Raw genomic sequence first — 22360 nt, 5'->3', positions numbered from 1 at the left:
GGGGACATCTAAGCTCAGGTAAAACCCACATGAAGAGTACGACTTAGCCAGGTGAAGAGGAAGAGAAGCACATTCCTTACATGATGGATAATATGTGCAGGGGCCCAGCAGTGAGAGGAGCAGAACTGGGCAGGGTGGGGATCAGAAGTCAGCAGGAGAGAGGGTGCAGTGGCCTGGGTCCCCTAGAGGAGCCTAGTTGGCTGTGTTACGATGTGTAGACACTCTAGGAAAAGCTTTGAAGGAATGCCATCATCAGCTTGAGGTTTGGAGAGCCCACCCCAGCAGCGGGGTGGTCCATGAGGCAGGGCAGAGTGGATCAGGAGGCACTGGTGCCAAACAGACAAGAGATGGAGGTTGACCCAGGCAAGCTGGGCCTCTCTGGTCTCCTCCCCTCATCTTTTTCTCCATTTCTGTTCCCAGCAACAAGCCAATCTGATCCCGGGGTTGAACCTCAGCGCACTTGGCATCTTTTCAACAGGACTATCCGTGCTGCCTCCACCAGCAGGGCCCCGAGGAGCTCCCCCCGCTCCCCCTTACCACCCTTTCGCTGTAAGTAGCTCAGCATCCAGAGGTTTGCTCATGCTCTGGGCACCCCCAGGCGGCAGCATTACTCTGCTATGTTGAATGAGAGCTAAAGCTTTAATTTGGAGGCCATAATCATAAGTGATTGTAGGATAAATCCAACATTTCTTGGGACTTCTTCCTAATGGACAGATAAATATTATTAAACCATCCTCTGAATATGTGCTCTTACACAGTATATGGCATACCTAGGAAAGAAACTACAGTGCTAGCAAATTCACTAACTAGAAGTCTATTTGTTTATAAAAAGAAGATCTGTTAGCTCAAATAAGAATCTTCATGAATATTGTTCATATAAATGAAATAACAGGGTACCAGGATGACTCTTTCATATATATATACATATCTCACCTGTGTCTATAACTCAAATGCATCATATTTTATTAATAGGCAGTTTTTAAAAGAAAATAATACACAGCGTTTGTTTCTAAACACTTTGCACAATGCCTGGCATTTAGTAGGTTCTCAATAAGTATTTATTATTTGAGTCATAGTTAATAACAAAAGAAATGTGAATGTTTTGAGTTTTCTAATTGTTGCTTCCAAATACAAGCATTATAGATCAATACATTGTCAAATTTGGGTTCAGGATATTTGACAGCTTATTTTTTTTCACTCCTAATTCTTTTCTATACATATTGCTTATTTTTTAAGCAAGCTTTCTTTCCTCCAATGTTTGTACTGTTTTGTTCGTCAACCTAATTCTTTGCAAACAACCTAATTACTGTAGCAAACACTCCTTTCTTCTGAGATGTGGTCTCTGGTGTAGGCATTGCTGTATGAGAATTCCTAGTAGCTTTTTGAGTTATCTGTAGAAACGAGATAAAGCCACTGTGCCCTATACTAAAACCAGAAGAGAAGCTGTTAGCTATCATGTGATAGCAGAATATTTTCTAAACTTGAAAATAAATTTTGACAGTTGAGAAGTTTCCTTTCATCTGAGATTTTTACTACAACAGTAAGATAACCATTTTACTAAAATAAGTTCTTCATAAAATAGATTTTACTTTCTTTATAAAGCTAAAAGCCGTGAACTTCTGATCTTGATCCCATAGACCAAGAGTAAATTCTAATCCAGAGCACATAGTTGCCCCAACTGCCTGCGACAATATGGTTCCCTGGGGTAGGTATCAGACATCTCCCTGAGGTAGCTGCAAAAGTGCAGGACATGGAGGTGGCCCTGACTTCCTGCCTATGTGGGACCTAAGACTGGCCCCTAAAGCCACACTTAGAGAATCTGAGGAGGATAGGGTAGGATGGGAGTGGTGGGCATGCTTTAAATACTTGTTTTCCTGTCATGTAGGCTTTCAGATTTCCAGGAACCTCTAGGGTATTTCTTTGCTTTTATGCATCACAAGCTAGTACTTTTGCTCTTGGCATCCAAAAGTCGGGAAGTCTCTGTACCTCCTCGTAGCTAGCTTACACATGCCAGGGTTGGTCTCTGACCTGAAGCTTTGGAAGCATATGTGTATGTATGAAAACTTATTCTTTATTATTTTCTGGTTAATGAAAGTAATATATGCATTGTATTTAAGAAGCAAATAATACAGAATTGTAGAAAGTGCAAGTTGTTTCTCAATGTCGAAATAACCAGTGTTTGCATGTATATGGGTGTATATGTGTATACAATTTATATATATGCGTATATTATAACATATATTTAATATATATATATTTAAATTTTTCACTCTGCTGTGGAAATCCTTGTATATACATCTTGGCTCTTTTATCCAGTTATTTCCTTGGAATAAATTCCTAGAAATAGAATTTCTGAGCCTAAGGATTTATAAATTTTATACATAATGTATTATTATAAAATACATAAATGTTGATACATAATATATAAATTTTGATACATGGGGCAGCCCCGGTGGTGCAGCGGTTTAGCACCGCCTGCAGCCCAGGGCGTGATCCTGGGGACCCTGGATCGAGTCCCACATCAGGCTCTCTGTATCATGCCTGCTTCTCCCTCTGCCTGTGTCTCTGCCTCTCTCTCTCTCTGACTCTATGAATAAATAAATAAAATCTTAAAAAATAAATAAATAAATAAATTTTGATACATGAAAGATACACTAGTTTTCCTTCCTACCAGTGTGTGACAGGGATTTTTTTTCTCCCATACTCTTTATTACTCATGTAATTAATTAGTCCGTAAAATCTAATATTTTAAAATAAACATTTCTTTTGTTATTATGAGGCTCAACAGTTTTATTGGCCATTTTTCCCCTTCTAATGAATTGTCTCTCTGTGTCATTTGCCCATCAGTCTTTTGAGAGGCAGTACAGTTTCTAGAGACTGCTTGCATTTGCATCTCTGCACTATCACTTGCTATTTTTAACCTTGGGCAGGTGACTTAACCTATTTGCATCTTGATGACCCTGGTATCATGGGGTTGTTTTAAGGATTATTAAATAAGTTAAAACCTGCACATAAGGGCAGCCCGGTAGCTCAGTGGTTTAGTGCCGCCTTCAGCCCAGGGTGTAATCCCGGATCTCCGGGATTGAGTCCCACATCAGGCTCCCTGCATGGAGCCTGCTTCTCCCTCTGCCTGTGTTTCTGCCCACCCCCCTGTATCTCTCATTAATAAATAATAATAATAATTTTAAAACCACATAATTTCTATGTAAACATAGCTGCTATTGTTATTAACTTTATTTTCCATCTTTTTGTTAATGGTTTGTAACAGCCGACTACATATTAAGGCAATTAGCTGTTTGTTGTGTTGTAAATATTTTCTGTCATGCTGTCATTTCTCTTTGCCTTATTCATAGTATCTTGTGCCATAATAATTTAAAATACATATATTTTGAACAAGTTGTATAAAGTAAAATGTGGACATTTCCCTTCACCTGCCTTATCTTACCCAAATTTTATCCAACAACCACTCCCCAGAAGTATAGCACCTTTATGTTTACACTTTTAAAAAATTCTATCAGTATATGATCATATTATTCAAAACTATATGTAATAATGTCATACAGAATTCCATGGGTTTTTTGTTGTTGTTGTTGTTTTACTTATTATGAGCATTTTTTCATAGCTAGACTAATTCTCTTTAATGGCTACATAGTATTCCATTGTATGAATTTACTATAACTTTCCTTACCAGCACACTATTTTTAGACATTTGTTTTGTTTCCAGATTTTCTCTACTAAATGTAGTATCAAAGTAAGTATTCTTATCCATAAGTCTTGGCACAAATGTGTATCTGAAAGTAAATTCTCTAAGACTGGAATTATTGTATACAAGGGTATGTGCTAATTTACATTCTCCCAAATTTCCCTTCACCAGAATTCATGTAGAAATTTTTTAAGAAGTAAGGTAGTTAAATCTGTGATGTTTTGTGTGGATTCTGGCCTTTGCTGTCATGCTAAGGAAAAAAGTCTCCCATCCAAGACTGTAAAAATATCCTCCCATGTTTTCTTAATGTAAGTTTTAGTTGTTGGTTCTTGAGAATTGTTACTTGTATTTGTATCTGTAATCCATAGGGAATTTATTTTGATTAATAGTTTGACAAAAGAGTCTAATTTGATTATTTTCCCAAATGGATAGCCAGGTTTCCTGAAATCATTTTTTGAATGCTATACTATTTTTTATCACTCAGTTTAAAATTCCAGTTTGTCCTACACTAAATTCCCACTTAATCATCTGTCTGACTCTGTTCCATTCATCTCTTTGTCTACACTGTAACAATCCTGTCAGTTTTAACAGCAGGATTACTTTTTTCTCAAAGAATGAATTGGAAAGATGACCAACTTTTAGTATGCCTTGGAAAATTAAAGAATATGTAGGACTTCTCTGTTTCTTGAAGATTTGATAAGACCTATCCATAAAACATCTGGGCCACCACCTTTTATTTGCTTCACATAAACTTTTCAGTTTCTTATATGTTTTTTACTTAGTTGTGTTGATTTTTATTTTCCCATGAAAGTATTCATCTCATCTAATTTTCATATGTGTTGGCATAACGTGTACAGAGCAGGCCATTAGCCTTTAAAATCCCCAAACTTGGGGTGCCTAGGTGGCTAAGTTGGTTAAGCGTCTGCCTTCGGCTCAGGTCATGATCTTGGGGTCCTGAGATAGAGCCCCATGTCCGGCTGTCTGCTTAGTGGGGAATCTGCTGCTTCCTCTCCCTCTGCCTGCCACTCCCCCTGCTTGTGCTCTCTCTCTTTGTCAAATGAATAGATAAATACCCAGACTTGTGTATTACTCTCTTGTAATCCCTAGCATTGTATATTTGTGTTTTCTCTCTTTTTTATTTTTAAGGTTTTTTGTTGTTATTTCGTTTTTTGTTTTGTTTTGTTTGTGTTTTTTGTTTTGTTTTGTTTTGTTTTGTTTTTTTAATAAACACTACCCTCAACATGGGGCTTGAACTCACAACCTCAAGATCAAGAGTCTCGTATTCTACGGACAGAGCCCACCAGGGACCCCTCTTTATTTTCTTAATCAAATTTGCTAGGGCTTTGTTTATTCTAAACTTTTAAGAAGTTAATGGTTTCTTTTCCATTATCTTGCAATTGTTTTCCATACTTTGTATTCAGACAGTGTTATCAGAGCATTTCTGATTTTTGTGGCCTTAAGTATAATCGGTTTTTTAATTCATGGGCATTTGGACAGATGTGCCTTCTCTGATGGGCTCAGAGTTGTGTTTATAGCTATAAAAGCGGGGTTCTAATTGGTGGCTCATATCATCTATATAATTGTTTTCATCCGTATGATGTTACGTGATGGAAGCACTTTGCTGTTTTCCCACTATGATTATGGTTTTGTTAAATTCTTTATTGTAACAAAGTTTGTTCAGGGTGTTTAAGTCAGCTCACTCTAGAAATAATCTGGAATTTTATTCCAAATTATTAAGCTTGCTTTCTTAATGAATACACAATCTCATAATCTACAGTTTAGGATTAACTAAACTGTAACTGGTTACTTTGCTCACTGCAGATGGTGTCTTGCGCTCCATATGCTCTCTCTTCTTTTTTTTTTTTTTTTTTTGAGTTATTTGGGGCTTTTTTGTTTGTTTGTTTGTTTGTTTGTTTGTTTTGTTAATTTGTCAGGAATACTTCCTTAAACAACCTTTTCCAGGAATAGTAGTACATAAGTAGCATAACTTCTAAACCTTTCTAGATTTGAAAATGCCTTTCTTTTCCCCTCACACATGAATGCAAGTTCAACTGGCTGTCTAGAAATTGTAGAGTCATAGTTCCTTTAGAACTCTGAAGACAGTACTTTTAGTATTTTGTTTTTCAGATTGGTGTGCTACCAGCCTGATTCTCTTTATTTTGTAGTTTCTCCTTCTAAGTTTTTTTGCCTTTTTTAATATTTTGCCTTCCCCATTGGAATTCAGAAATCTGAATCTTAGCCCTTTGGTCTGAAGACTCAGGTTTTTCTTTGGTTCAGGAAGATCTCTTGCTGATGTACTTCATGTTGGTATTCCGTTCCCTCCACTTCCATTTTCTCCTTCCGGAACTCCCATTTTATGGATCATACATCTTCTCTATTCCTGCCTCCTCATTCATTCATTCATTCATTCATTCATTTAAATTAAGTTTGCCAACATATAGTTTAACACCCAGTGCTCATTCCATCAGTTTCTTCTCTATTCTCATGTCTGGTTCCTGCTTTTTGTTTTGCATGGGTTGATCTTCCAGTGCACTGTTGGGTTAAAGGAGTGTCTTCTCGGCTATATATACAGCCTCTGTTGAGTGATTGCTTTCCAAAATCAATCTCAGTCTCTCCTTTATTTGTTTCTCATAGCCGTTTCTTATGCGTAAAGGAACTGACATCTTGAATTTCACTAAGAAATCAAATGAGACATTTTTTTAAAAAGCTCTTCCTCTTTCTTGAATTAATTCACTGAGGTCATTTGTTTGCCTGTTCATCTTTGCTCCCGTCTTTCATGCTCCTGATTCGCTGTATATATCTAATGAATTTTAATTGTTTGTTCATATATTTAAATAAACTCAACAGAGGGCACATTAGAGTCCTTAGGGGAGTTCTTCCATAACATGAGCCATGGGCCTCACCCGAACCCATGAATTTGGAATGTTCCAGGTGGGGGCAGCGTTGGTTGTAGTGGTTGAGATCTTGGGCTGCAGAGTCAGACACAGCTCTGTGCTCAAATCTCAGCTCTGCCTCTTGCTAGCTTAACAATTTCTGGTTTTCGTCAGCTCCTAAGGTTGTCCCTCGACAACACCGAGGTGGACAAGCAGCTATTGTGGGAGGCCATTTGACAAGCTGGAGTAGAACAGTGTACCTTCTGAATCTGAGAGACTTCTGTCCATGACATTGACCCCTCTGCCCAAATCCACTCCCTCCCCGCAGGCCCAAGTCCACCTCCCCGGTTCCTAGGGAGAGCATCCACCATCTTTGCAATGTGGCATCAGTCTGTTTTCACACTAAAGTTGTTTCAGTATTTGAACGTAATTTGTATGCCTGACTCTCGCCCTGTCTACTACCCATTTCCCAGCCTCACTCTTCCGACCCTTGGATTTCTTTATGCTTCAGTGTATCACTTAAATCTGGCATCATGATGATGGCTATACACAGCAGCTTGGAACTAAGGATGCTGCATTTCTTCCAGGGAAAAGCTGGTCCAACTATTTATAATTCCCTTTTTAATTTTTACAAATGCACTTGGTATCTACTCCTCTACCCACACCCCAGCAGTCAAGCAGACAGGAAGAGCAGACACCAGTTTCTCTCAAACTGCGAATGTAACATGAACCAGTGGATAATAATGACCACACCGTCCTTGTTGCCTCTGTTGGCAGAGGGCAGGGTCACCTTTACTGTGACGTCCCTCGCCCCCTCCCCAGTGTCCTGATGCTTCTAAAATATTCAAAACTAAAGTAGGTTCTCCTTTGTAAAATAACTGGGAATCCTCAAACGGGGACAGTGTGAGGCCAACTGCCAAGTAGGGCGTGGAGTTCCATACCAGCCTCTCCCTTCCCTGAGCCTCTGGTTCATCTGATGGCTACAACCTGCTTTCCCTTCCCATTCAAGAGAACATTTATTGAAGTCATGAGTGGGTGATTTCTCTGATCATTATGACAAAGCCTGTTTTGAAAACCTTCTTCCATTTAAGATCAGGACTCCATTTCAGCTTGGGAGGTTGGGAAATAGTGTGCTGTAAGCCATACATTCCATTATGGTCAGTGCTCATTTACTACTCGTCATCCAGCCCATATAGCACCCAACCATAGATTCTTTATTCCTGTGACCTCCCTGAATGCCATGTTACATTATTCAGGGGCACCGTTGTACATAGGCTCTAACCCATGTTCAAAGCCAGGCCCACAACCTGCCTGCCTGTCTTCATTCGCAGTGGTCTTCTATTACTTGCTTTTCAAATACTGGCCTCTTTTCTAGTTTTCAAGAGGCCAACCCCTTTCCTGGCTCAGCATCTATATGAACACCGCTTAGAAGGTCCAGTGCCTTATGTGGGGTTCTGTCCTCACCGTGGGTCCCAGCTCAGAGGCCACCTCCTCCTGGGAGGTGAAGATCTAACCCAAGTGGTCAATGCTCACCCAAATCTACCACTTGGGTTAGATCTGCAGTTGGTACAGTGTTTATGCTGAGAGTGTGTGAACTCAGAATAGGAGCCACAGTGTGGCCGGTCTACTCTTGGTCTCAGAATTTTGGGAAGAAAAGGTAAATAACAATTGAGAAGCATTGCTGCTCTGAGGCCTGATGCAAAAAGGCTGTCCTGCAAGACGAAGGGGGAAGAAGCATCCTTCCCCAGGGCAGAACTTTGGGCAGAAAGCCACAAGCATTCTCCCCTCACCTTCCATGGCTCAGGACAGGGACCTGCGTGAAGGGTCTGGAACTGAACTCTCTTCAAGGAAGGGGCAGGACCAGGAAAGCCTGCACTCAGCTTCCAGGGAGATGTGGAGATCGCCCGGAGAATGCTGATCTCGTAGCCCCCTCTTGTGGCTATGAGCTATCACTGTAGTCTCTTTCTGAGACATTGAGAGCAAAGGTTCCCTCCCCTGAGCAGAGCTCTGTAGGCACCTCAGGTACCCCTGGGGGAGGCCTCCCCCCCCACCCCCGTGTCCATACCTCCTTTCCTCTGAGGCCAGAAGTCCACTGTCCAGCTCAGATAGGAAGACTGTTTCATTTTGTCCCTAGTGAGACATAGGGCGAAGTTGTGATTTGGAGCTCAGAGTCCAGCTGGAGATCTGGGAGACTGAGAACACCATGAAATTTGTTTAGGAGCCATCAGGCAAAAGTTAGTGTCTGACCAGCGTCAGAAACCTACAAGGTCATCTTGCAGGTTGGGTCCACAGGCATCGGCTCCATGGTGACCTGCCTTCCTGTGACAGGCATGCCTACGTTTTTGTGACCTTATGTCAGATGCACTTAACTAGACCACACTGATGCACTCAGCATCCTGCCTATAGGAATATATGAAATCAAACCTCTTCCTGTCATACAGGCCTGCTGTGAGGATTAAGACTCTATGAATAAAGTCTCTAGCACAGTGCCTAGTACACGGTAGGTATTCAGTAAAAGGCAGCTTTTTTAAATGTTATTTTCTTGGAGCTTCTGGGTGGCTCAGTGGTTGAGTGTCTGCCCAGGGTCCTGGGATCGAGTCCCACGTCGGGCTCCCTGCATGGAGCCTGCTTCTCCCTCTGCCTGTGTCTCTGCCTCTCTCTCTCTCTCTGTGTATCTCATTAATAAATAGAATCTTGAAAAAATAATAATAAAATGTTATTTTCTTAATAGTTCTGTTGTTTTCTGTGTACATCTACCTTCCTGTACCCACACACACACTCATACACGATGCTGATTATTCACTCATTTTCTTTCCTTCCTTTCCCAACCTCTTTCTCAAAGTTCCTCCATCCTCAATCTTGTCATTCCTTCCGAAATTCTCTAAGGGAGCTCATGGCCCCAGCTTCCCGGGAGCACATTCACTGGCTACGTCCTGATAGTGTCCCACATCTCTGTGCCTTGTGGTCCCATCAGGACTTCCCACTGGGCCTGCCCATCTGAGGGAGGGCAGGTTAAAGGAGTGTGTGTGCGCCCTCACTCCCACGGTGGCAAGTTCCTGGGGCCTCAGCGGCCAAAAACCCAGCCCAGCGCTCCATGCTGCGGAGGGGGTGGGGGTGCAGCAGAGATCTGAGCTGCCGATGGGCAGGTGCAGACGTGCCGGTGCGAGGAGCCTGTGCTGTGTGCGGGAGTCTTGCCTCCCTGCGTGGGGAGTGTCCCCGTGAGCACCAGCTGACTGACCAACTGTTTCTTTCCTGCTGCAGACCCACTCCGGATACTTCTCCAGCTTGTACCCCCCTCACCAGTTTGGCCCGTTCCCGCACCACCACTCCGTAAGTGTCCCCCCAGGACCGCCCCCTCTGCCACTTTTTCCCTGTCCTGTGGTGGGCGCCGCAAGGGCCTTGGCAGACTGACCGGCAAATGTTCCTGGTGTGAGTCACCCCAGGAGCGACACAGCATGGGGTATCACACATCAAACTACCCCAGCATCGGGGCGCGCTGACGATCTTCAGAGCGCCGATGCGTCCCGTGCAGCCATCCTGCCGATGCTTACAAACCCAGAGGTGGCAGGAAGCCGGCACGTGTGAATGATCAAGAGGCCAAATTAGGAGGCAGTGTCGAGCCGAAGAACAGTTTCCAAATGTCTCTGAGGAAAGTCTAACAGTGGGAGTCGTGTCATTCCCACAGACCCCTGGAGCGAAGACCCCTGGTAGCCTTGCCCACGTCTCTCCGGGCTGTCACCAGGCGGCCTGGTCAGGGCAGATTTACTTGTTATCTTTTGAACACGAGGCCACTCTGGTGAAAATACCATTTGTGGCTCCCAGGTGCCGAGTAGCTTCCCATTCTTCCTCACCAGGTGCCTCGGGACTCCGTCCTCAGGCCAGGGATATATTTAATAACGGTTTTACCTCTTGGATAGAGACCCAGGAGCGGTACATAGCACATTTGTTTGTGGCAGAAAACCTGTGAACAGGCCACTTTCTGAATCCAGCAGACTCCAAGCTGCTCAAGAGGTCTCACTGTTCAGGTTCATTCCTTAGGCTTCTCGCCTGCAGAGCCCTAGAGCACAGGGGAATTGCATGCACCATTGTGGCCATTTCCTTGGGCATTGGGGCCGTCAGAGCACATGGCTCGTGGTAGATGCTCGGTTCCTGCCTGCCGAGCACCTGAAGGCACAACCCCAGTGGGAATGACATCTTGTCTTCTGTCGCCCTTCCAGTATCCAGAGCAGGAGATTGTGAATCTCTTCATCCCAACCCAGGCCGTAGGTGCCATCATCGGGAAGAAAGGGGCGCACATTAAACAGCTGGCTAGATTCGCTGGGGCCTCCATCAAGGTAAAGCTGCTCTCGACAGCCACCCTCTTCCCTCACCAGCCCCCCGCCCCGCATCCCCTGTTCCCTCTGCTGCTCCTGGGCCACGCTGATTCCAGGGGCAGGAGCCCGCGGGGTCTGGCCAGTTAATGCCATCGCCTCTCCTCTTTAGCTCTCTCCTTCCTTTCTTGTTTAACTGATGATGAAATTGGAAAAATTATTAGTAACACCTGTAACACCTAAGGCAACCCCGTTCACTTTGGGCTACTGCAACCCTCTTCTCAAGAACTATAAATGCGCAGACAGGCTGGGGCCTTTCCCGAGCCAAGGGGGCTACGCCAGCAGAGCCTTGTTTACATTGTGCCCTTATCAGGGTTTTGATGCTTTAATTAGTCTCTGCTTCACACACCCCTGAACCTCAAGAAAATAGTTTGAATGAAAAACTCTTTGGAAAGCGATAACACTGTAGATAAACAAAAGCTGGGGACACAGCCCGACAGGCAGCCCTGGGACGGAACAGCAGCTCAGGAAGGAAGGCCCCTTGATTTATGGGAATGGTCGCGAGTGGCAGTGGCAGTTACGCGCCCACATCCTGCCCCTTCGGGCGCCCTGTGAAGAAGCGTCCCGGGAGCTGAAAGGGAAGGATTCTTCGACCCTGGTCCTGCTCCAAGCCCAGCTATCGGCTCTGACTCACAGACAGAATGCTGAGCACGTCCCAAGCCTCATGAAACACTTTAGAAAACAGAGTTTCCGTTGTTACGTAAAGTAATTTGCTACCATGGGACAACCCGGAATTCCGAACGAGAAGTCTCATGACTTGGAGAGAAAGAATGCTTGCACTTTCTCCTCAAGAAGAGCTGGAATTTCTCCCACAGCAAGTGTGCTGGAGGAAAGCAAAAACAAAACACTCTGAGTAGCACAGAACGAGGATTGCCCTGAGACCACCAAGGAATTCTGTTTAGAAAAGGCATTTCTCCTGTTACCTGCAAAGTGTAGAACCTGGGCGGGAGCCCCGAGGGGCGGGTGGCCCGCAGCGTGGAACACGGAGGCCTCTGCTCCCAGCAGGCTTGTGGCAGGTGGGACCCCGGCCCACGAACGGGACAGGTATGCTGGGCTGGTTGCCTGTCCCCCCGCCCCCCGCCCCCCGCCCCAGTGTCCAGTCCTGTGGCCTGAGAGGCGGTGGAGACCGAACTAGATGATTTCGACCACAAGGGGCTTGAAGGATCGTGACATCACATCCTCCCTGTATCCCTTGAGAAGAGTGGGACTTAGAGAGTCACGGGGACCAGGCTGAAGCACACAAGTGGCAGGACCCGCTGTGACCTCATCCGCTGCCCTGCAGGGTTCTGAGCCCCTGCTGGGCTGGCTGCAGCAGCAACTCTCCATGTAGTGTTGCCCGTGAGGAACCGAGGCGCAGAGGGTTTCATTAACTGTCAGAGGCCGCAAAGGTAAAGAATGTGAGAGCCGACATCCAACCAGGTGACCCAATTTCCAGTCCAGGGTTTTTTCCACCAGAGCCACCAGAGCCCTACACTGGAATCATTCCCAACAGGCCTAGAGGAGATAGGAGAGAGAGAGAGCACTCCCTTGGGCATCGCCCTACAGCGTCCCCACTGCCCATCCATATCCCGACAAGGTTGAGTGGTGGTATGTCACTTTGCTCACGACCTCTGTGATGGGCAGAGCCAGCAGGGCGGGACCAGGGGGGCAGAAAGGGCTCTGCAGGCTGGTCAGGCCCAGTCAGCCTTTATGTTGCACCGACCACCTGCTTCATCAGCACCCTGCTCCTTCTCTGGCCCCTGCCTCTGTGCATAGCAATGAAGGAGAGAAAACCAGGGAAGCCAAGTATTTGTGAGAAAATTTCCTGCTTTTAAAAACCAGTCTGGTTTTTGTTACTTTCAACAGGACTCTAAAGCATTTTCTCTACAGCAAAATGTATAATCTCACTACAAAGAACCCTCCGTTCTTGCTTTTTCAGCCTTCGGGGGGCTGCAGCAAGAGGCACATTTGATGCTGCCATTTCAGGCAGAGAGCTGTACACTAGTGGGAGCTGGGGGGGGGAGGTCGGGGAGGTGCACCCCCAGATGCTCTGGTTACAGACGGAGCTGGGCTCCTGTTGCTTGCCTACCCTGGGAGCATCAGGGCAGCAGGTTTCAGAATGCCACACGAACTCCTGGCCCTCGCTCCAGCCCCTGCTTACCTCTGGGCCCCATTTGCCTCAGTCATGATAAGGTGGGGTCCTCCTCCCTGGTGCTCTCCCGGTAGAACGTCATTCCAAACCCCAGGAGCACACGAGTAGCTCTTAGGCTTGTGGTCTGGGCTGGTGAGCGTCAGAGGAGAGACGGGGTGTTTGTTTCAGACTCTGAGCAAGGCAACCAGGAGTCACTGGGAGGCGCACAGCGATGGCAGCAGGGATTTGGTCAGCGTAAAGCATGAATTAGCCCTTTAGCCCCTCTGGGTTTGGGTGGGTAGGGTGGGAACCACCATGTCCATGCTCCAGTCCCTCTCGTCTCCTCTTTGAGATAAGGGCCAGACTTAATGCCAACTGTGGATCCAGAAATAGAGGCAGGCGTTTCTGCCAGTGGTCTCAAGGACCAGTCTGTGTGACCTGCTGGGAGGACACTGTGACCTTTGCTTTTCAGCAGAGGATGCTGCCCTACACAGTTGAAGGCTGGCAGGTCGTCTGCCCATGTAAGGGAAGTCCTCCCAAGGAGCTCAGGGCTTGGGGACCTGTGCCTCACGTTCATCCTCATGCTGCAGTGTCAGAGCCAGAGCCCCCAGGAAGATCTCTGATTCCAGAGCACACCTGGGATGCGTCATCACTACAATGTTGCAGCGGCCGTACGGTACCTGAGGCTCACGGATGGAGCCTGGCCTTGGCCGTGGGCTAGAAACTAACCCCCGTGGAGTTGGAGGTCTTCGCGGGGCAAGGCGGGCACGTCTGAAGCACAGCCGTTGGTGGTGACTTACATCATCAGTCTCAGGATGGTACCTCTCCTGAGCCGCTGGCTTTTTCTGACTTTAGGAACACTGTGACCCTGTAAATGAAGTTTCTTTTATTGATTTTGTTCTTCTAAGCTTAAAACTGACTCTGCGGCCCACCTGAGGCACGTGCATAGGACCTTATGAGATGCATTTACATACTAACCTCACTCCTGGCTCATTTCTCAATGTCTGGAGTACCTTTAACTCATTTTACTTTAAATTAACTTTAGCTTTTGCTATGACATATTTATTTTCAAAGCTACCTTCGTGGTTTTTGGAACAAGGCGGGCTATACAGAGAAGAATCTGTAATGAGGCTCTAACAAGACGTGCTTGCCTGTCATGTGAGCTGTGTTACAAGAGACCTAGACTCACAAATGGCGAGAGCTAGAGGGGGCGTTGAGCTTGCCGGGGTTCACCTTCATGTTTCACAGATGAGGAAACGGAGTCCAGGGAGGGGAGGGGTTTGCAGAGCGGACATTGGGACCCAGGTGTCCTTGCCCCTCACTCAGTTCCTGTGCCCTGGACAAGCTGGTGCTAGCCACCTGTGCTCTAGCTCAACTGTCCCTTGCAGCCAACCGCCTCTGTGAGTAGAGTTAGAATCCGGGCACCTCTCCTGCAAGCTGGCTGCACAGTAGTGGTCTGTGGACTAGCTGTTCCTCTGCTCTGGGGCCTGGGTCGGGTGGCGGAGCCCACAGCTCCTCTTCCTCCTGACTCCCTTGGGAGGCCAGTCATTGCCTGTGCTCAGGGTCGGGACAGGCAGTAACTACTTGGCCTGCCTCCAAGTCTGCCTGGGTAGCCGAAGACCCAGATTTGATGCTGGGCACCATGGTGGTCACTTCCTAATACCCAGAGTGGAGGCAGCAGGGGCAAAGGCAGAAGCCCCATCATCCCCTGGCTAGGTATGTGCGCCACGCACCCAAACAAGAGAGGGGCCTGGGGAGCACAGCCTGGCAGCAGCACTTTCCTCTTGCCTTGTAAACTGCAGATTGCCCCAGCGGAAGGCCCAGATGTCAGCGAAAGGATGGTCATCATCACCGGCCCACCGGAAGCCCAGTTCAAGGTCAGTACCAAGGGCCACCTGGGCCCCACAGTCGTAGAGGGCCTTACGCAGGCAGCAGCCACCTCAGAGGCATGTTCAGGACTGTTCTTTGGGAGGCCCTGCCTCCGCTGCCCTTCCTGCTGCTGCTCACTGGTCTCAGACTCACCCTGTCTCACCTCCCTCCAGGCTGTTCCATTTGGAGCTCTCCTTCCCTTCTCTTCCATGGAAAAGTAGATTGTCTGTCAGTACCCACTTCAGGTGGTGCCCCTCTGGGGTATCTCGGCCTCCTGAGCCATGGTTTGGAGGACAGGTGTCTCAGACTTCTTGAGTCACTTATACCTTTCAGGCTACGGGGGCCTAACCATGGGGTGTCAGGGGACATAGCAGGAATTTGTTGGATGTTGTTTGGTGAGGTGCATTTTTATTTTCGCCCTTCTCCTAGGGAAATTAGAAATTGAGTTTTCTGAAAGTCAGGAACATATTTATAAAAGGATAGTCCTTATCATTAAAAATATTTAGGACTTGGGACGCCTGGGGAGCTCAGCAGTTGAGTGTCTGCCTTCGGCTCAGGGCATGATCCCGGGGTCCGGGGATCGAGTCCCACATTGGGCTCCCTGCATGGAGCCTGCTTCTCCCTCTGCCTGTGTCTTGGCCTCTCTCTGTATGTCTCTTATGAATAAATAAATAAAATATTTTTAAAAATATTTAGGACTTGAAAGGAAAACATTAACCCTTCAACTCATGAGTAGATCAATGAAATGTGGTCTATCCGCTCAATAGGATGTTAGCTATAAAAATTAGTGAAATTCTGATGCATGCTGCACCTGCTTCATCAGCACCCTGCTCCAGTCCAGTGTTTTTTCCACCAGAGCCTAAAATTCACTGGGAATGATTCCGGTGTGGACGGATCTAAAAAACAATACACCAATAACTCCTGGAGTGTACACTTGAAAATGATGAATTTTAGGTGATATAAATTGTATCTCAATTTTTTAAAGGCTTTTTTTTTTTTAAACCATAACCTCACAGGTGCACTGGTTCTGGGGTTAAGACATCAAAAAGCAGCCACACTGCACCACGCACCTCGCCTCCATCCTTCGGTTTCCATGGGCATAAACATACTGTAGGGGGAGGAAGTGAAGACCGCCCCGCACAGGTTCATTCAGCCCAACATTTGTAGGTGCTAGGGAGACAGAAATCAGGCCTCATTGCGCCCCAGCCCCACACAGAGGGCTTCCTCGAGGCCGCGGTCCCCTGCATGTTGCTTGGAGGTGGCAGGAGCAGCACTAGGTCTCTGAAGGAGGGAGCAGGGCGCGCAGCTTCCCCGTGTCCAGCCCTACGGAATTTGGGGCTGAGGGTGCGCAGGGCCTGGGCTCGCTGGTTCGAGCAGCAGCACACAGGTGTGCAGACTGGCAGCCCAGACTCACCGGTCATGCCTTCCTCTCTCAGGCCCAGGGGCGGATCTTTGGGAAACTGAAAGAAGAAAACTTCTTTAACCCCAAGGAGGAGGTGAAGCTGGAAGCCCACATCAGAGTGCCCTCTTCTACAGCTGGCCGGGTGATCGGCAAGGGCGGCAAAACCGTAAGTTTGCTCTGAGCTGGCTTCATCTCCTGGGCTGATTCCCTGCCCCAGCCTAGCCTAACTTCCCTCAGACCTCTGTTGGCTCTTCAAGGATGTGACTCGGAGCGGAGGGCCCCAAATCCTTGGTGCCGAGCCAGGCCACCAAAAACACCAGGGTTCTTTCTACACCCAGAAATACGGCATCTCAGCTACATGCTGGAAAATGAAGCTCCCTACTCCCTAAAGATGACAAGGAGGCTGCCTCCTGCCCCCTTCAAGCCCACACCCAACAGCAGCAGGAAAATAACAGGGAATGGAGCCCCCTCCAGAGTGTATGTCCTTCTCTGAATTCATGCTGAGAGGCCCGTGGGGCCTGATATGCCCGTGGGGCCTGATATCCTACACTCTCCTCTGACTTTTCAGACTCTCCTTCCTGTAGATTCTGTCTTTGGTTCCCCAAACCTGCCCATCTGTTACAGGGGACCTAGTTTCTCAGTTGGGTGGTGGGTGAGAAAGGAAACATTAAAAAAAAACAAAAAACAAAAACAAAAAAAAACACAGCTTTTAACCTGAAGGTGGCAGCAACACAAAGTCATTTGAAAATGCCAGAGAATTAACTCTGAAGCTTGTAGGAACCAGCAGATAGGCTGTCAGACATGAGACATACCCACCTGGCGGGGATATGACCGCCCCCAGAAGTTCCCATAAAGCCTGTGCACGCTAGCAGAGGGACCGTGTGGAGTGGCAGGCATATGGGGACCTCTAGAGTCATAGGTGCGCACATGCACGTACCTGCTGTTTTCTTTATGCGGAAGCTCTTATCAAGGACTCAAAGCCAAGTTCTAGATATAATGAGTCACCTTTTATACCGAAGAATAGAACCCAATGGCTTACAGATTATTCCCCATATCCAGGAATGTAATCAGCATCCAAGGGCACACACACTGGCTTTGGATAAGCTAGGATACAATAAGAAGAGGGCAAACAGCCATCCTGAGCCCTTGGATCCCCTATTTGGTCATTTTAGAACCAGTCACTGAATTCTGTGTACCCCCCCATCTCCGCCCAGAGACTGTCAGCTGTCCACGAGCACTTGGCAACCCCACCTGGGTGTTCAGCACCCCGGGGCCAGGGCCTGGGCTGAGCCCCGGTGCAGTGTAGGCTGGTTGAGGCTGGGGAGGAGCGCCAGAGAGCAGGAAGGGGGGGCCATAGGGGACAGAGGAGCAGCAGGGGACTAGAGAAGAACTAACAATTCGAAGGTAGAAGGAAGACTTGGAGGCGGGGGTGCAAACGAAGAGTGGGGCTCAGAACAATGCCTGATTAGAAAGGAGAGCTTACTCTGGTGAGTCAGAGGTGGTGTGGGCTCCTGACTCGCCTGGAGAGTGTGTCCAGGAGGGATTTTCCTTCCTGGATGATGGCAGAGCCCGGGTCCTTGGAGCATGTGCAGGAACCTGCTGAGGGGAATTCCAGAATAAAAATTCAGCCCCAGGGGGGCTCCAGGAGTCGGGGCGCCCAGTGAGTGTCCCCCACCCCCCAGGCTGAAGGAAAGGCGAGTAGCTCTCCCCTGTCCACTTCCTCCTGAACCACCCTCTCCCTTCCCAGGTGAATGAGCTGCAGAACTTAACCAGTGCAGAAGTCATCGTGCCTCGTGACCAAACGCCAGATGAAAATGAGGAAGTGATCGTCAGAATCATTGGGCATTTCTTTGCTAGCCAGGTACCTGTGCTGTGAGGGTGTGGTCTCTCCTACCAGTCATTTTCCAGCTCTCTAAGCTATTGGTAGCCTGTCAGGTAGTCACGGGCCCTGCACACAAACACACACACACACACACACACACACACACACACCCCTGCGCCACCCCCCCACCCCTGCACCCCCCACCCCCCCACCCCCACAGGTGGACCTCCCCGTGCTCTTCAGGGACTGCCTACAGGGCAGGGACAACTGCTCCACCCCTTCTCACCTCGGCTCTCCCCAGGCTCTCCCCAGGCTCTCCCCAGGCTCTCCCCAGGCCCTCCCCAGGCCCTCCCTAGGCTGCTAGAGGAGGTCAGGGCCGAGCCTAGCACTTGGAAGACAAACCCAGCACATCTCCAGCCCCCCGCAGGGCTAGAGCATTGCCCCCCTCCCTTTGCTGCCCCCTTAGGGCTCAGTCACAGCCTTCCCCTGCTGGGAACCACATACCAGCAAGGACCCACCCAGGGGTGGCTCTGACACCCTGAGCGGGGACCGGCATCGCAATGGGAAGGGTTCAGCTCGCTCACTGCAGGAGCCCACCTCCCCGTGCCATCCAGGCCGGGGCTCCTCCCTTTCAGTTGGGGACCTGTGACCCAGTGCCATGTGGCCTGGTTCTGTTCGAGGCCCTCGCGTTTTGGGTCTGGGGACAGAGCAGTCCCAGCCCCTGCGCCACCCCAGTGAGGGCCACCCAAGCGCACAGTAAAGCTGCGCCCGAGTGCCCGGCGTGCTCTGTGCCGGAGGCGCCCTGCCCTCAGAGCCCCGGCCGCACCCCCTCTGCCTCCTGCGTCCCAGGCCTCCTGGACCCGAGCGCAGGTGTGGGGTGAGGGGCTCGCTCAGCTGCACAGGGCAGAGGGTCTGGGCCACTTCTCGGTTCCTCCGCACCCGTTTCCTGTCCATCCGGCATCACACTTCCATTCTTCCTAAAGGGCTCCAGGAGGGGGGTGCGGGGCAGCCCTGAGGGCCGAAGTGTGTGTAGTGGGAGGGGGTGCGGTCCAGCTCTGCGAGGCCCCCTGGCACTGGCTCCCTGGCTCTGCCTCCTGGCCTGCAAGTACACAGAAGCTTCTGGGGTCCCATGTCTTTCTCCCACAACCAGCTGCCTTGGGGTAGGGGTGGGGGGCATGGGGACCCTGCATTTTACTTCAGGCAGAAAAGGCCCCCAGAGTGAGGGCCTCGACAGGCAGATGACGCTTCTCTGAGCCTCCCACTTCCTTCCCCCACGTCCCAGCCCCACCCTCCGGGCCCCACCGCTTGTCCTCAGAACCGGGTTCCTTTTTCTCCCCTGTCCCCTCCTCTCCCTTGCTGCAGACTGCCCAGCGCAAGATCAGGGAAATTGTACAACAGGTCAAGCAGCAGGAGCAGAAATATCCTCAGGGAGTCGCCTCACAGCGCAGCAAGTGAGGCTCCCAACAGGCACCAGCAAAACAACGGATGAATGTAGCCCTTCCAACACCTGACAGAATGAGACCAAACACAGCCAGCCAGCTCGGGAGCAAACCAAAGACCATCCTGAGGAATGAGAAGTCTGCGGAGGCGCCGGGGACTCTGCAGAGGCCCTGAGAATCCCCGGGGCCCGGAGGGAGGGGGGGGGTCAGCCCGGTCCCCGGCCGGCCTCCTGCCTCCCCCAGGGCCTCTGCAGGCTTCCCAGCCATCCACTGCACCATCCACTCGGATCTCTCCTTAACTCCCACCACGCTATCCCTTTTAGTTGAACTAACATAGGTGAACGTGTTCAAAGCAAAGCGAAATTCACACCCTTTTCTGTTTGTGGAAATTGTCTCTGTACATGTGTGTACATATTAGAAGGGGAAAGATGTTAAGATATGTGGCCTGTGGGTTACACAGGGTGCCTGCAGCGTTAATATATTTTAGAAATAATATATCAAATAACTCAACTAACTCCAAGTTTTAATCAATTAATTTTTTTTTCCTTTTAAAGAGAAAGCAGGCTTTTCTAGACTTTAAAGAATAAAGTCGTTCTTTGGGAGGTCTTAATGGTTTAGTAAGGAGCTTCGAGACCACCCACACAAAATTCACCCGAGGGAAATCTCGAAAGGACACTCACGGCAGTTCTGGATCACCTGTGTATGTCAACAGAAGGGATACCGTCTCTCTGAAGAGGAAACTGTCTCTCTTCATCCCTGTCTAGCTCACACACCCATTTCTCTTTGCTTCACAGGTTTTAAACTGGTTTTTTGCATACTGCTATATAATTCTCTGTCTCTCTCTGTTTATCTCTCCCCTGCCTTCTCTCCCTCCCCTCCTCCTCCATTCCCATTCTTTTCAATTCCCCCATCCCTCATCCCTCTGTCTCAATTCCCAGTATCTACGCACCCCCCAGGCAAAGCAGTGCTCTGAGTATCACATCACACAAAAGGAACAAAAGCGAAACACACAAACCAGCCTCAACTTACACTTGGTTACTCAAAAGAACAAGAGTCAATGGTACTTGTCCTAGCATTTTGGAAGAAGAAAACAGGAACCCATCAAACCAACCAACCAAACAAAGAAAGATTCCACAAAGAAAGAATGTATTTTGTCTTTTTACATTTTGGTGTATAAGCCATCAATATTCAGCGAAATGATTTCTTTCTTTTAAAAAAAAAAAATGTGGAGGAAAATAGCAATTTACACGAGGTCGTTGGCCCAGGGCGTTAAATTTACAGATTTTTTTAAACGAGAAAAACACACAAAAAAAAGCTACCTCAGGTGTTTTTTACCTCAGCACCTTGCTCTTGTGTTTCCCTTAGAGATTTTGTAAAACTGATAGTTGGAGCATTTTTTTATTTTTTTAATAAAAATGAGTTGGAAAAAAAATAAGATATCAACTGCCAGCCTGGAGAAGGTGACAGTCCAAGTGTGCAACAACTGTTCTGAATTGTCTTCCGCTAGCCAAGAACCTATATGGCCTTCTTTTGGACAAACCTTGAAAATGTTTATTTAAAAAAAAAAAAAAGATGACAAAGAAAAACAGAGAGAGAAAATATTGGAGATGTCCTGAATTTCAATAGGGTACGCGCCATTAGGGCTTTTTGCGCTAAAGGATGAACATGTACTGGTTTATGTGAACAAGCCATTTTACCACCAGACTGCAATGCCAGTTTCCTCTACTGCAAACAGTGTTCTGTGACAAAAACAAACAAAAACAAAAAAAATGAAATATATCCAGCTAACAAGATCCTGGTGTCTCGGTCTCTTATTTTACTAAGCATCGCCCATCCCAAAGTGTCGACAGAGTTTTCCAGCTCTGGGGGACTTAGGGAAGATGGGCAGCAGATAGAGTCAGGACTGGGAAGCCACCCTGAGGAGGCAGGCTTCTCCAGGAAGCTATCTGGGAGGAGCTCAACTAGGTCAGTGGTGCTCCACGCCTGGTCCCCAACTAGCAGCATCGGTATCACCTGGGCACTTGTTGGACATGCAGATTCTTGGGGTCCACCTTGAGTCAGAAATCCAGAGGGACCCCGCAGTCTGCTTCAGCAAGCCCTCTGGGTGATTCCTGAGTGTGGCAGAGTTTGACAGCCACGGAACTGGAGGGATGAACTGACAGCATATCGAGGTAGGTAAGACTAGCCCCTGTCTTTAAGGAACTTGAAGCCTGGCCTGGAAAGGTTTGGTTTTTTTGTGGGAGAATAAATAGGAGGGGCTAACACGGGTGGCAGTTCAAGGGAAGAGGTGCTCGTCCCTCCCCAGAAGCCCCGCTGTAAGTATCCCAGGAGATCGGAGAAGGCAGGGGCGGTGGGGAAGGTTGCTGAGCTGGACACTCCCACGGATGTGTGGTAAAAGGGTTGGACAGGAATGGGTCCATTTGTGAGCCCTTGTTCATAGACCTGTGGGGTCTACTGGAGACGGATGCTAAAAGTCCAAGCAATCAGAGGAATAACGAGGTGATACTTGATTGCCAGAGGTGACCAGTCAGGCTTTTCGGGGTGACCATTCATAGCACAGCAAGGACAGCTGGAATGGAAGTGATGGGATCACAGAGTAGCCACATTCCCCTTCTAACTCTCAGGCCTCCTAGTTACTTAAAATATCTTCCTCACTGATGTCCCATCCCCATTCCTGATTTCTCATAAGTCTGATTTCTTCTGTGATGAAACTTCTGAAGTTTCTGCAGGTAGATGCCAGCTGTTCCTCTGCCTGTGGTTGGCAATGAATAC

General features: G+C 48.1%; 1 protein-coding gene across 5 annotated transcripts in view; it reads left to right on the top strand.

Annotated features, from left to right (window-relative positions):
* IGF2BP2 (insulin like growth factor 2 mRNA binding protein 2) overlaps positions 1 to 21381 on the top strand; it is a 154766-nt gene extending 133385 nt beyond the window's left edge. For 2 of the 5 annotated variants that reach the window (XM_077879969.1, XM_077879973.1), the window contains 7 exons: positions 421 to 549; positions 9838 to 9906; positions 10794 to 10910; positions 14859 to 14933; positions 16362 to 16493; positions 18075 to 18188; positions 20527 to 21381. In XM_077879969.1, the coding sequence (XP_077736095.1) occupies positions 421 to 549; positions 9838 to 9906; positions 10794 to 10910; positions 14859 to 14933; positions 16362 to 16493; positions 18075 to 18188; positions 20527 to 20661 (771 nt within the window). In that variant the 3' untranslated portion in view covers positions 20662 to 21381. Of the gene's footprint in view, positions 1 to 420; positions 550 to 9837; positions 9907 to 10793; positions 10911 to 14858; positions 14934 to 16361; positions 16494 to 18074; positions 18189 to 19511 lie in introns of all 5 variants that reach the window. The other 3 variants (XM_077879970.1, XM_077879971.1, XM_077879972.1) reach the window with 3 other exon arrangements.
* Positions 21382 to 22360: the final 979 nt, after the last annotated feature.

This window comes from Canis aureus, chromosome 31 (genome assembly GCF_053574225.1).
Source record: "Canis aureus isolate CA01 chromosome 31, VMU_Caureus_v.1.0, whole genome shotgun sequence".
Classification (NCBI taxonomy): Eukaryota; Metazoa; Chordata; class Mammalia; order Carnivora; family Canidae; genus Canis; species Canis aureus.
Note: the sequence above shows the minus strand (reverse complement) of the source record. Positions and strands in the feature narration are given on the sequence as shown.